General features: G+C 40.6%; 1 protein-coding gene across 11 annotated transcripts in view; it reads right to left on the reverse strand.

The window, feature by feature from the left end:
* The window catches only part of RPS6KA5 (ribosomal protein S6 kinase A5), a 202,467-nt gene that overhangs the window by 65,103 nt on the left and 124,077 nt on the right, over positions 1-13,287 (reverse strand). For 10 of the 11 annotated variants that reach the window (XM_025391176.1, XM_025391179.1, XM_025391175.1 and 7 more), the window contains one exon: positions 9,784-9,891. The exons of the other annotated variant lie outside the window; for it this stretch is intronic. In XM_025391176.1, coding sequence (XP_025246961.1) covers positions 9,784-9,891 — 108 coding nt within the window. The remainder of the gene's footprint in view (positions 1-9,783; positions 9,892-13,287) is intronic. 11 annotated transcript variants of the gene reach the window in all.

Below are 13,287 nucleotides of genomic sequence, written 5' to 3' on the forward strand. Positions count from 1 at the left end.
TTTTTTTTTTTTGAGACGGAGTCTCGCTCTGTCGCCCAGGCTGGAGTGCAGTGGCGGGATCTCAGCTCACTGCAAGCTCCGCCTCCCGGGTTCACGCCATTCTCCGGCCTCAGCCTCCCGAGTAGCTGGGACTACAGGCGCCCGCCACCTCGCCCGGCTAGTTTTTTGTATTTCTTAATAGAGACGGGGTTTCACCGTGTTAGCCAGGATGGTCTCGATCTCCTGACCTCGTGATCCGCCCGTCTCGGCCTCCCAAAGTGCTGGGATTACAGGCTTGAGCCACCGCGCCCGGCCTGCACATTCTTATTATTCTAGGATATCTTTTGCTAAATTCCCTTATGGGCTTTAAAGTCCCTGACATTCAGCATAGTTTTGAATAATTTTAATTCTTCCTTAGAAAATAGATAAAAATAAACTGTGACTGCTAAATATAGTCATCACGTAAATTTAAAAATACATATTTAACATTATTTGAACAAATGGAATATATAATACTTGGAAGTTTCTGTGAAAATAATCTCATTTCAAAAGTTGTCCCTGTTATTCTGTGTTGTTACTCACATTGAATCTACCTTTAAAAAAATCATATTATGAATAAACTACTACAGTCAAAAATTTCTGCCATAAGAATAATTATAAAGGGATCTGCGAAGCAGACAGTTGGCAGGCAATCCCTGTTTACCCCCAATCCTTTGGAGGGGAATCAAAGGTCCGCTCAGATATCTGGGGGAAAAAAAAATCTCACTAATGAATGGCTCAAGCTAATGTGTTAGAATCTGAATATTGTGTAACAGTGTTTTAGGAGAGGAAGAACTGGGGCAACAGGGTAACACTTTGGTTTCTAGGTTTCCTATCTTCCCAACACCTCCAGCTCAATGTTTACCTTGAAATAACTAAATTATCTTAGAGTCACTGATTTTGGCAAATGACTGATAGGGCTTATTATCAGAGACCAAATAGATTTTCAGGACACATGCAAATTAAAAAAACCATGACTACATGTCAATACAAATCAATCAGGAAGGGAGACAGAGGTAACTAAAAAGCTGGTTTAGGGTTAGGTTATCTGATTCTCAATGCAAACATGCTCTTTATGGAACCCGACCCTTACCCACACATCTTGAGATACATACATTAAAAGAGCAGAAACTTGAAAGTGGCATGATTAGCTAGGCATTTATTAGAGAAAGATATAATTTAAAACTTTCTTGCATGTAAGAAAATAAAGAGAATAATTTTAAATTCTCAATGGTATATTTTAATTTTGCTCACAGTAATCTGAAATGTAAACAGTACTTCTCACAAATAGAACGGATATAGAGCTTTACACTTTAAAATGTACTTTCACAAGCGTTAATTCATTGTGTCTGTATGACAATCTTATAAATTAGGTATGATAAATATTATTTTACAGATGATGAAATTAAGACTCAGAGAGGTTAACGACTAAGTGACTTGCCTCATGTCCCAAAGCTAGGAAATAGAGAACCAGAAAAATATCCCCCTAACTAAAATGCCTCTTACATTGCTCAAAGAATTAATCAATAAATAACATTACCTGAATTGAGCAAGGTTAGATTTTTCTACTTCTGGAAAGAGAAAAATAGTCGTAAATCCAGAGGCTTTTCCCTCTAAGTACAGATACTCTGTACTGTTTGGTCAACACATTATTTTTCTTAACTAAACCTTATGGTTGTATTTATCTACCTGGGGATTCATGTTAATGATCTGTTTTGAAAATTTTCAAACGCTCACCGTTAAATTATAAAAACAGAATGCATATACCATATTTAAGCATAAACATGAATGTGTCCTTTCTGACGTTATTTGCTTATAAATATGAACAGACATAATTTTGAAGCTATCATCACTTTACCAACACTTTTTTTTAACTGTATTTAAAATCGTCAACATTAAAATCAAATATCCGGCCGGGTGCGGTGGCTCAAGCCTGTAATCCCAGCACTTTGGGAGGCCGAGACGGGCGGATCACGAGGTCAGGAGATCGAGACTATCCTGGCTAACACGGTGAAACCCCGTCTCTACTAAAAAAAAAAATACAAAAAACTAGCCGGGCGAGGTGGCGGGCGCCTGTGGTCCCAGCTACTCGGGAGGCTGAGGCAGGAGAATGGCGTAAACCCGGAAGGCGGAGCTTGCAGTGAGCTGAGATCCGGCCACTGCACTCCAGCCTGGGGACAGAGCGAGATTCCATCTCAAAAAAAAAAAAATAATAATAATAAATAAATAAATAAATAAAATCAAATATCCAATAACTACCAAATTCTCTGATTTGAAGTTAGAACTCAACAAATGTTTGTAAAACTGTACTACCAAAAAAATTCTATGGAAGATATATATTAGCCTGCACTTAGAAATGTTTTGTTATTTTCAGAATCTCAAGAGCCTGATCAAATTTTCTGGTTGAGAACAGAACAGTAAAAATAGCAAATTTTCATTATCATAAAATATGTTTAAAGTTTCTAAAATAAATTTACTTTAACCTGTATGTAATTTAGGCTGCAAACCATTACCTATAAATAATTACATGGGCTGGGCATGGTGGCTCATGCCTATAATCCCAGCACTTTGGATAAGCAAGGCAGGCAGATTGTTTGAGATCAGTTCAAGACCAACCTGGGCAACATGGTGAAACCCAGTCTCTACAAAAAATACAAAAATTAGTTCGGCATAGTGGCGTGCGCCTGGAGTCCCAGCTACTTGGGAGTCTGAGGTGGAAGGATGGCTTGACCCCAGGAGGCAGAGGTTGCAGTGAGTCAAGATCTTGCCACCCTGGGTGACAGACCAAGACCCCATCTTAAAAAAAAAACAAAAAACAAACAAACAAAAAAACACAGAAACAAAAAACCCATAAATAATTATATGAATATTTGGCAAATATCTCTAGAATACAGGCTTAGGAAGTTAAGGAATTTGTTATGTTCACCATTATATTTCTAGGGTCTAGTGCAATACCTGGCAATGGTAAGTACTCCAAGATTTTTTGAATTACTTATATATATACAGAGATAAGTATAATATCATGAGCAGAAACATCAAACATACATAAAAAGCAAATTCCTGAAGATTAAATATATTTCCCAGACCAAATGAGGCCAGAATTTATAATATAAAATTGTGATATACTGACAGAGAAGCAGATTTTGGTGGAAGATTACTTCCGTTTTGAAAATGTTTAGTTTGAGGAGCCTGTGAAAGAGTCAAGTGGAGATACAACATTCACATACTTGGGTCTTGAGCCCAGAAGAGAAGGTTGGCCAAGAGAAGGCTGGGAATAAGCAGCATGTAAGAAGAGTACAGCATAAAAAGGGATGAGTACCTAGGACTGAGCTGAGGGGAATCCTCAGGTAGAAGAGGAAAAGCCTACAAAAGGCAGTGAGAGAGACAAGGAAAGTCAGGTGGGTGTTGTGTCACAGAGCCAAGCTGAGAGGTGATTTCCACTTCAATACTACCAGGCAGTCAAGTAAGGTAACTAAAAAGTATTAATATGCACGTCAATGGTAACATTGGCAAGAACAGCCTCAGTAGATGGCGGTGGGGTGGGGGGCAAGGGGGTACAAGCAGAATTGGAATTGATAAGGCAGTAAGGGACATGTGAGTAAATAAAGACAAATACTGACAAAGGAGAACAATGAGACAATAGCTAGACGGGAATATGGTATTCTGAGATATTTTTTCCTTTTTATTTATCAGTCCATTCATCTCCCCATTTTTAAAATTTTAAGACAGAAAGACTATGTATGCTTAAACAGTAACAGAAATGGTCAAACAGGAAGAGGTTAAAGAGAAGAGAAGGCAGACAGAGTGTATCAGTACATTCTCATGCTGCTGATAAAGACATATCCAAGACTGGGCAATTCACAAAACAAAGAGGTTTAACAGACTCACAGTTCCACATGGCTGGGGAGGTCTTGCAATCATGGTGGAAGGAAAGGAGGAGCAAGTCACATCTTACATGGATGGCAGCAGGTAAAGAGAGAGAAAACTTGTGCAAGAAAACTCCTGTTTTTAAAATGGCCAGATCTCGTAAGACTTATTCACTATCATGAGAACAGCATGGGAAAACTGTGCCTCCATGATTCAATTACCTCCCACCAGGTCCCTCCTGCAACATGCAGGAATTCAAGATGAGATTTGGGTGGGGACACAGCCAAACCATATCATTCGTCCCCTGGCCCCTCCCAAATCTCATGTCCTCACATTTCAAAACCTATCATGCCTTCCCATCAGTCCCCCAAAGTCTTAACTCATTTCAGCATTAACTCAAAAGTCCATAGTCTAAAGTCTCATCTGAGACAAGGCAAGTCCCTTCCACCTACAAGCCTCTAAAATCAAAAGCAAGTTATTACTTCTTAGATACAACAGGAGTACAGGCATTGGTTAAATACAGCCATTCCAAACGGGAGAAATTGGCCAAAACAAAGGGGCTACAGGCCCCACACAAGTCCAAAATCCAGCAGGGAAGTCAAATCTTAAAGCTCCAAAATGATCTTCTTTGACTCCGTATCTCACATCCAGGTCACGCTGATGCAAGAGGTAGGCTCCCATGGCCTTGGGCAGCTCCACCCTGTGGCTTTGCAGGGTATAGTCCCCCTCCTGGCTGCTTTCACCGCGTTGAGTGTCTGTGGCTTTTCCAGGCGCACAGGGCAAGCTGTCGGTGGATCTACCATTCTGAGTGTTTCACGTGTCCGTGTGAAGAGATCACCAAACAGCCTTTGTGTGAGCAACATGGCTATTTATTTCACCTGGGTGCAGGTGGGCTGAGTCCAAAAAAGGAGTCAGCAAAGGGCAGTGGGATTATCATTGGTTCTCACAGGTTTTGGCATAGGCAGTGAAGAGCAATGTTTTGGGGGCAGGGGGTGAAGCTCACCAAGTACATTCTCAAGGGTGGGGAGAATTAAAAAGAAACTTCTTAAGGGTGGGGGAGATTATAAAGAACCTTCTTAAGGGTAGGGGAAATTACAAAGTACACTGATCTGTTAGGGTGGGGCAGAAACAAATCACAATGGTGGAATGTCATCAGTTAAGCTATTTTCACTTCTGTGGATCTTCAGTTGCTTCAGGCCATCTGGATGTATACGTGCAGGTTGCTGGGGATATGATGGCTTAGCTTGGGCTCAGAGGCCTGACACTGAGGTTTAAAGGACGGTGGCCCTCTTCTCACAGCTCCACTAGGCAGTGGCCCAGTAGGAACTCTGTGTGGGGGGTCGGACTTCACATTTCGCTTTTGCACTGCCCCAGCAAAGGCTTTCCATGAGGGCTCCATTCCTGCAGCAAACTTCTGCCTGGGCATCCAGGTGTTTCCACATATCCTTTGAAATCTAGGTGGAGGTTCCCAAACCTCAATTCTTGACTTCTGTGCACCCATAGGCTCACCATCACATGGAAGCTGCCAAGGCCTGGGGCTTCCATCCTCTGAAGCAACAGCCTGAGCTGTACCTTGGCTCTTTTTAGTCACGGTTGTAGCAGCTGGGAAGCATGGCACCAAGTCGCTAGACTGCACACAGCAGAGGGGCCCTGTCCCCGGCCCACAAAACCATTCTTTCCTCCTAAACCTCCAGGCCTATGATGGGAGGGGCTGCCGCAAAGGTCTCTGGCATGCCCTGGAGCCATTTTCCCCATTGTTATGGTGATTAACATCCAGCTCCTTCTTACTTACGTAAATTTCTGCAGCTGGCTTGAATTTCTCCTCAGAAAACAAGATTTTCTTTTCTATTGCATTGTCAGGCTACAAATTTTCCAAACTTTTATGCTCTGTTTCCCTTTTAAAACTGAATACCCAAGTCATCTCTTGAATGTTTTGCTGCTTAGATACCCTAAATCACCTCTCTCAAGTTCAAAGTTCCACAAATCTCTAGGGCAGGGGCAAAATGCCACCAGTCTCTTTGCTAAAACATTACAAGAGTTACCTTCATTCCACTTCCCAACAAGTTCCTCATCTCCATCTGAGACCACCTCAGGCTGTTTCATTGTCCATATCATTATCAGTATTTTGGTCAAAACCATTCAACAAGGCTCTAGGAAGTTCCACACTTTCCCGCATTTTCCTGTCTTCTTCCGAGCCCTCCAAACTGTACCAACATCTGCCTGTTACCCAGTTCCAAAGTCGCTTCCACATTTTCAGGTATCTTTTCAGCAGCACCCCACCCATGGTACCAATTTACTGTATTAGTCTGTTCTCATACTGCTGATAAAGATATATCCGAGACTAGGCAATTTATAAAAGAAAGAGGTTTAATGGACTTACAGTTCCATGTGGATGGGGGAGGTCTCATAATCATGGTAGAAGGCAAGAAGGAGCAAGTCATGTCTTACATGGATGGCAGCAGGCAAAGAGAGAGAAAGAACTTGTTGCAGGGAAACTCCATTTTTAAAACCATCAGGTGTCGTGAGACTTAATCACTACCACAAGAATAGCATGGGAAAAACTTGCCCCCATGATTCAATTACCTCCCACCAGGTCCCTCCCACAACATATGGGAATTCAAGATGAGATTTGGGTGGGGACACAGCCAAACCATATTATAAAGATACACATTTAACCTGGAAACCAAGGAGGCAGAGTAGGGATGGGGCAGAAAGAACCTTGTACCAAAAAATATGATATTTTGATATCAGTTGGGGCTGATATGTGAAACCAAAAAGGAATGTGAGCTAATCAAAACAGAAATGGTTTCATGGGAATATTTTTAAGGTACAAAGGGTCTAGATAAAGAAACTTCCTAAACAGGTGCTGGGTGGAATCAGAAGAGCAAAGGACAATGATCAAGTTTCAGAGGACTCAGCAAAGGAAAATTGCTACCTGAGCACTGAGAGTTAAACTTGAAGTCGAGCATGATAGTATGTCCTCTAGGGCTAAGAGAAAGAATAAGCAAGCAGCCTAAGGATCAAAGAGATATGCAGCCCTTACAGCTTAATAGTAATGTTAAACTATTAACATAACCTAGAGCGAGGCTGTATTCAGTAAATAAGGGCACCTATTAATTACTCCTCTACTTCAGCTTGAACTGTACTATTTCATTTTTGCACCCAAACCACTAAGTGCTCAAAGATGATGGTATTTGACTGGATCCCCATCATCCCCTTGAAAGGTGGTTGCTGACACGACTAGCAGAAAACTCTTCTCCTGTGAAGAGTGACCTGGCTGATTCAGTCACACAGCATTTCTGACTAATGCTTATTACTGTATTAAGACCTAGCAACTCTGGTCAACTTTGATTTTTGTTTGTTTGTTTACTTTTGGGTCCTAATATTTTGCTGTTCCCCAGGGCCAAAGTCTGTTTCTATCTATTGCCAAATGATCTGCCACACATACCTATAAACGGAGGATTCATTAAGTGATTCTTTTCATGAGTATACTACCAGAACCTAGCCTACCATCTAGCACATGGGCCCCCAGGCCATGGACCAGTACCAGTCAGCAGCCTGTTAGGAACCAGAGCGCACAGCAGGAGGTGAGCAACAGACAAGCATTGCCACCTGAGCTCTGCCTCCTGTCAGATCAGTGGTGGCATTAGATTCTCCTAGGAGTGCCAACCTTATTGTGAAGTGTGCATGCAAGGGATCTAGGCTGCACATTCTTTATGAGAATCTAATGATAAATGTAATGTGCTTGAATCATCCCATAACCATACCCCCATCCTGGTCTTTGGGAAAACTGTCTCCCAGAAACCAGTCCCTCGTGCCAAAAAAGCTGGGGACTGCTGATCTAGCACATAGAAAGCCCTCAACAAATATCAATGGAATGAGCAAATAAAAGTGATAATCAAATCTCTCTATGCAGGGGGAGTTTTACACATTTACCCCTTGGGCAGTCTGTTGAAGCCTGTGGACCCCTTCTCAAAATAATATTTAAAAATAGATAGCATTATAGAGGAAATTAATTATAGTGAAATACAGTTACAAAATTATTTTTTTTAATTGTGACATCATCACAAACATGCTTCTGTGACACAGGGTGGGCTTGCCAAGCCCTAGGCTTCTCTGCAGAGAGATCTGGCTGGGCCAGTTCAGTGGCAAAACTGATGACATCTACAGAGTTTTTGTTCTTGGTTTCTCAGAGAAAACTCCTCCAAACTCCTGCTTGGGAAGCCACTGTGCTCAGAGTGAAGTGGTAGAAAGCGGCCGAGGGAGTTTGCACAGTTCAATGTGTCCATTTTCACCATACCTGTCATTTTCTGTATGGTATCCTCATCCTTAGCTGTGCCCATTATCTCTGAATGCACAGACCTTTTCGGTCTTCCCTTAGGGTGAGGAAGGCACAGCTGCTTATGTCAACAGGGGCAGAGATAGAATCAAGGGGGTTACCTGTTTCTTACATAGACTTACAATCAGTCCTCCTGGGTCCTGCATCACCTGCATTCCTACTTCGAGGGATACCTGCTGCCTCCAATTCTTGAACCTTTTTAGGGGGTCAGAAGTACAGACAGCCTGCTTTTAGGCTTCCCATGTTACTGTCATCCATCTTCTAAAAGGTAGTTGCTATTTTCTCTTTTCCCTTTTGAGTGCATGTCTATCTTATCCCTTTCCTTTTATTCGTGTGGGATGTATTAAGGAGGCAACAGTAAACAGATTTAATCTGCTACAATTTGCCGAAGTCGCCACTAAAATTTTTACAAAGGCATAAAAAGTTTTAAAAATCAAATTTAGAAGTAAACGCCTCAAAATTCATCTATTTTATAACTATGATATTTGTATCAAAGATGATCAATTTACTGTAATAACTACAGCTTCATGAAGGTAGAGATCATTTCCACTTCACTTATTATTGTATTGTCCAGTACCCAGCATAGTAGAGGTGATCAGTAAATATTCATTGTATAAGTAAACTGAATGAATATAGATGTGATTAAAAAATTAGGACCTGGAAGTTTTATAATTTCAGCACTTATCTCACTCACCTAGGATTGCTTAAGCAATACTCCAAAAACCAATCAGAAATAGATATACCTAATTTGGAATCCAAGAATGATGTATTTTATAATAACAAAGTCCTTCACTACAAACATTTTACTATGATTCCATATTCTATACCAGCAATTTCCTGGATAGAAATGAAATTGACATTCAAATTTACTTAGTTATCTTGAATAACTAGTAGTGCAGAAATAAATGTAACTTATATTACAACCATTATATAAACAGTATTTAATTACAACTAATAGATGTACAATTTTAAGTGTCATTAAATGCATTTGAAATATTAAACAAATTCTAATTAATACTGAAAATTAAAGTCCTCCAAATGTAAAATCTGCACATTAGCCACCACATTTTAATTCATGTTGAGCAAAAACCAGCAATATTATTTAAAAATTGGGGCTAGTAGATCTGTCATTCTTGTCAAGCAAATTCAAAGGGCCTTCATAGCATGTCCTACTTCGTTATCACAATGTAAACAGTGTGTACTTTGCTTTATGATTCTTTATTGGCCACTATCAAAGCCATAATTCTCCTGAAGGGCCAAAAGAGTTATTTAATTTTTCAGTCATATTTTATATATTTTATGGGGAAAGTTAAATGCATAGTGCCTTTTTTTTTTTTAAAAATAAATAGAAATTCTGATATATCCATCATGGTTTACCGCGATTTTAACAGGACGGCTCCATATTAATTTTAAACTAAAAATCTCTACATTTTTCATGGACAAATCTGCACGAAAGTTCAGAATTCATATGGAAGTTTTCTGCTAAATGTTTATTCTACAGTTTTCATCCTTGTTTACATTCTGTTATTACTAAATTCAAATTAAAATATCATACTCACTTCATCAGCCACAAACTCCTTACTCAGACCAAAATCTGTCAGCACTACATGGCCATTAGAATCAAGTAGAATATTCTCAAGCTTAATGTCACGATATATAATCCCCAACTGCAAAAAGAAAGAAATATAAATTTTAAAATAATTTACAAAAAATGAATTAAGACAGTCTTTCTTGTCTACCTTTTTTTTCTTTTTTTAAAGGCATTTCCCTCCTCAGGATCCTGTGATGGCTCTTGGTGACTGGTCAGGACAAATGGAAATTCTTTTATCTGCTGCGTTCCCTCGATGTCTCCAACCTACTTCTTTGTTCTCCTCGTGCACAGGGTCTACCTCGTTGGGTCAGCTTCTTTAGGGCCTCCCTCTTGACTAGTGCGCTTCTTCAAGTCTCTATTCTTCCTATTTCACTCTCACTCTAGATGACCTTCAGGTGCCTTTGCAGCCAATTCTTGTCCATCACTTCCTAATGGCTTCAGAAGAATTTCATGACTAACCGGATCCCCTGGTCATTTCCTTGTGTTTCATCCTACAACACCTATGTTTACATTGTACTTACCTATACATGACTGATATTTTCTAGGTACTTCCTATTTGTCTTTATATACCTATATATTCTGTTATATAGGTATATAAAGACAACTCTGTTATTCACTTTTTATGTATTTATCAGGTATTTATGCAGCACATCATGTATAAAATAGGAAAATGTATAAAATAGGAAATTCATAAAGAATTGCTGATTAACAGGCTCTTAAACATAAAGGTTGAAGATTATAGGTTAATTTTACTCAAACTTTAGTTTGTTTGTTTTTGTTTGTTTTTTTTTTGAGATAGGGTCTCACTCTGTCACTCAGGCTGGAGTGCAGTGGCGTGGTCCTAGCTCACTGCAACTTCAAACTTCTGGGTTAAAGCCATCCTCCCACCTCAGCCTCAAGAGTAGCTGGGATTACAGGTGTGAGCCACTGCACTAGGCTCAAACTTTAGTTCTAAATAAGCAAAGAAAATCAATTAAGTAACATTTATAGATCCCTCTGTTTTACTTTGCATTTATAAAACTTACTTCTTTGTTAAGTTCTATAGCAAAACACTTCAGCTATATAACAAATAAATCTATCAAACTCATATAAAAGGTGCTTGATCTGCACAAATTCTGTTTCATGTTTTCAGTTATGTCAGCCTGAATTAAATGTTTCTAAACTTAGAAACATTGCTTTCCTCAATGCTAAGAATATGAGAAAGTTCTTAATAATCTCTTAAAATGGAAATCAAAATTATATACAGAAAAACACGAAGGGGCAGGCACAGTGGCTCTTGCCTGTAACCCTAGTATTTTGGAAGGCTGAGGCAGGAGGGTCACTTAAATCCAGGAGTTCAAGACCAGCCTGGGCAACACAGTGAGACCCATCTCTACAAAAAATTTTTAAAATTAGCTGGGTCGGGAGCAGTGACTCCCGCCTGTAATCCCAACATTTTGGGAGGCCAAGGTGGACGGATCACCTGAGGTCGAGAGTTCGAGACCAGCCTGACCAACATATAGAAACCCTGACCCTACTAAAAATACAAAATTAGCCAGACGTGGTGGCACATGCCTGTAATCCCAGCTACTTGGGAGGCTGAGGCAGGAGAATCACTTGAACCCGGCAGGCGGAGGTTGCAGTGAGCCAAGATAGTGCCACTGCACTTCAGTCTGGGCAACAAGAGCAAAACTCCGCCTCAAAAAAAAAAAAAAAAAAAAAAATTACCTGGGTGTGGTGGCACACATGTAGTCCTAGAGCTACTCGGGAAGCAGAGGCAGCAGGATCACTTCAGCTCAGGGTGTTTGAGGCCACAGCAACCTATGATAGCATTCCAGCAAGCGAGACCCTATGTCTATGTTTAGACCCTACGTCTCTATTTTTTTTTTTTTTTTTTGAGACAGAGTCTCGCTGTGCTCCCAGGCTGGAGTGCAGTGGCGTGATCTCAGCTCACTGCAAGCTCCACCTCCCGGGTTCACGCCATTCTCCCGCCTCAGCCTCCCAAGTAGCTGAGACTACAGGCGCCCGCCACCACGCCCGGCTAGTTTTTTTTTTTTTTGTATTTTTAGTAGAGACGGGGTTTCACCATGTTAGCCAGGATAGTCTCGATCTCCTGACCTCGTGATCCACCCGCCTCGGCCTCCCAAAGTGCTGGGATTACAGGCTTGAGCCACCGCGCCCGGCCCTACGTCTCTATTTTTTAAAAAATGGAACCAAAAAGGGACAAGCGCGGGTGGCCCATGCCTGTAATTCCAGCACTTTGGGAAGCCAAGATGGGAGGATCACTTGCGCTCAGGAGTTTGAAACTAGCCTGGGCAGCATGGCAAAACCCTGTCTCTACAAAAAATACAAAAATTAGCCAGGTGTGGTGGTGCATGCCTGTTGTCCCAGCTACTCAGGAGGCTGAGGTGGGAGGATCACCTCAGCCCAGTAGGTTGAGGCTATGGTGAGCTGTGATCATGCCACTGCACTCCAGCCTGGGCAATGGAGTGAGACCCTGTATCAACACAACACAACATAACACAACAAAACAAAACACAAAAGTACTAGGCAATTTTCCTCTAAGAGTCTCAGTGTTCTACAAGACAGAAAAGAAAATGTCTAGAGCTTATATTGAACAGACATTGACTTGGAGCATTATATGCATCTAACAACCAGGAGATGCTTTTTCCTTAAAAACAACCTCTTTGGAAAATATTTTAGGAACAAATAATTTACTATCTGCGTCAGCTTATCACTCGCAAGTAAACATCCATTTTTGCCTCTTCCTGTGAAACCCAATATTAGTAGCTTTATCAAGATTAACATTGCTGGCTTTGCGTTATATGTATTTGTATCTTTTTAGGGTAGTAAGATTAGGAGAAGATTAACCGAGATTTCATTTGCTGTATTACTCTCATTCCGTATCAATTACAGTTATATCCAATATTCATTGTTATATTACTTCTGTGTTTGACAATGAGCAAGTTTCACATAAATTAAAAACTGGATTTTTGGACAAGCACAGTGGCTCACACCTGTAATGCGACAATTTGGGAGTCTGAGGCGGGCAGATTGCTTGAGTCTAGTTCAACATCAACCTAGGCAACATGGCAAAACCTCATCTCTATAAAAAATACAAAAATTAGCTGGGTGTGGTGGCACACGCCTGTGGTCCCAGCTCCTCGGGAGGTTGACATGAGAGGATCACCTGAGCCTGGGAAGGTGGAAGCTTCAGTGAACCGAGATTGCACCACTACACTGGACTTTCTAGCTTACTCACTGGAGCTATTCATTTCGTTTCTTACTCATATTTATGATGATTTCTACCATCATTTTTATATTATAAACTAATTGTCCTAAATCATAAATTTCAAAGGTCTTTCTTTGCAGCGTATTCCTGGGTCCAATAGTTTCTTGTATGAAAATGTCTTATCTTATATCCCACAAAAATCATCTTAAAGCTTGTTACCGTATCAAGAATTCTATCAAAAGAAGTCCAAGTGTCTGTTCT

The sequence above is a fragment of the Theropithecus gelada genome, chromosome 7b (assembly GCF_003255815.1).
Source record: "Theropithecus gelada isolate Dixy chromosome 7b, Tgel_1.0, whole genome shotgun sequence".
Classification (NCBI taxonomy): Eukaryota; Metazoa; Chordata; class Mammalia; order Primates; family Cercopithecidae; genus Theropithecus; species Theropithecus gelada.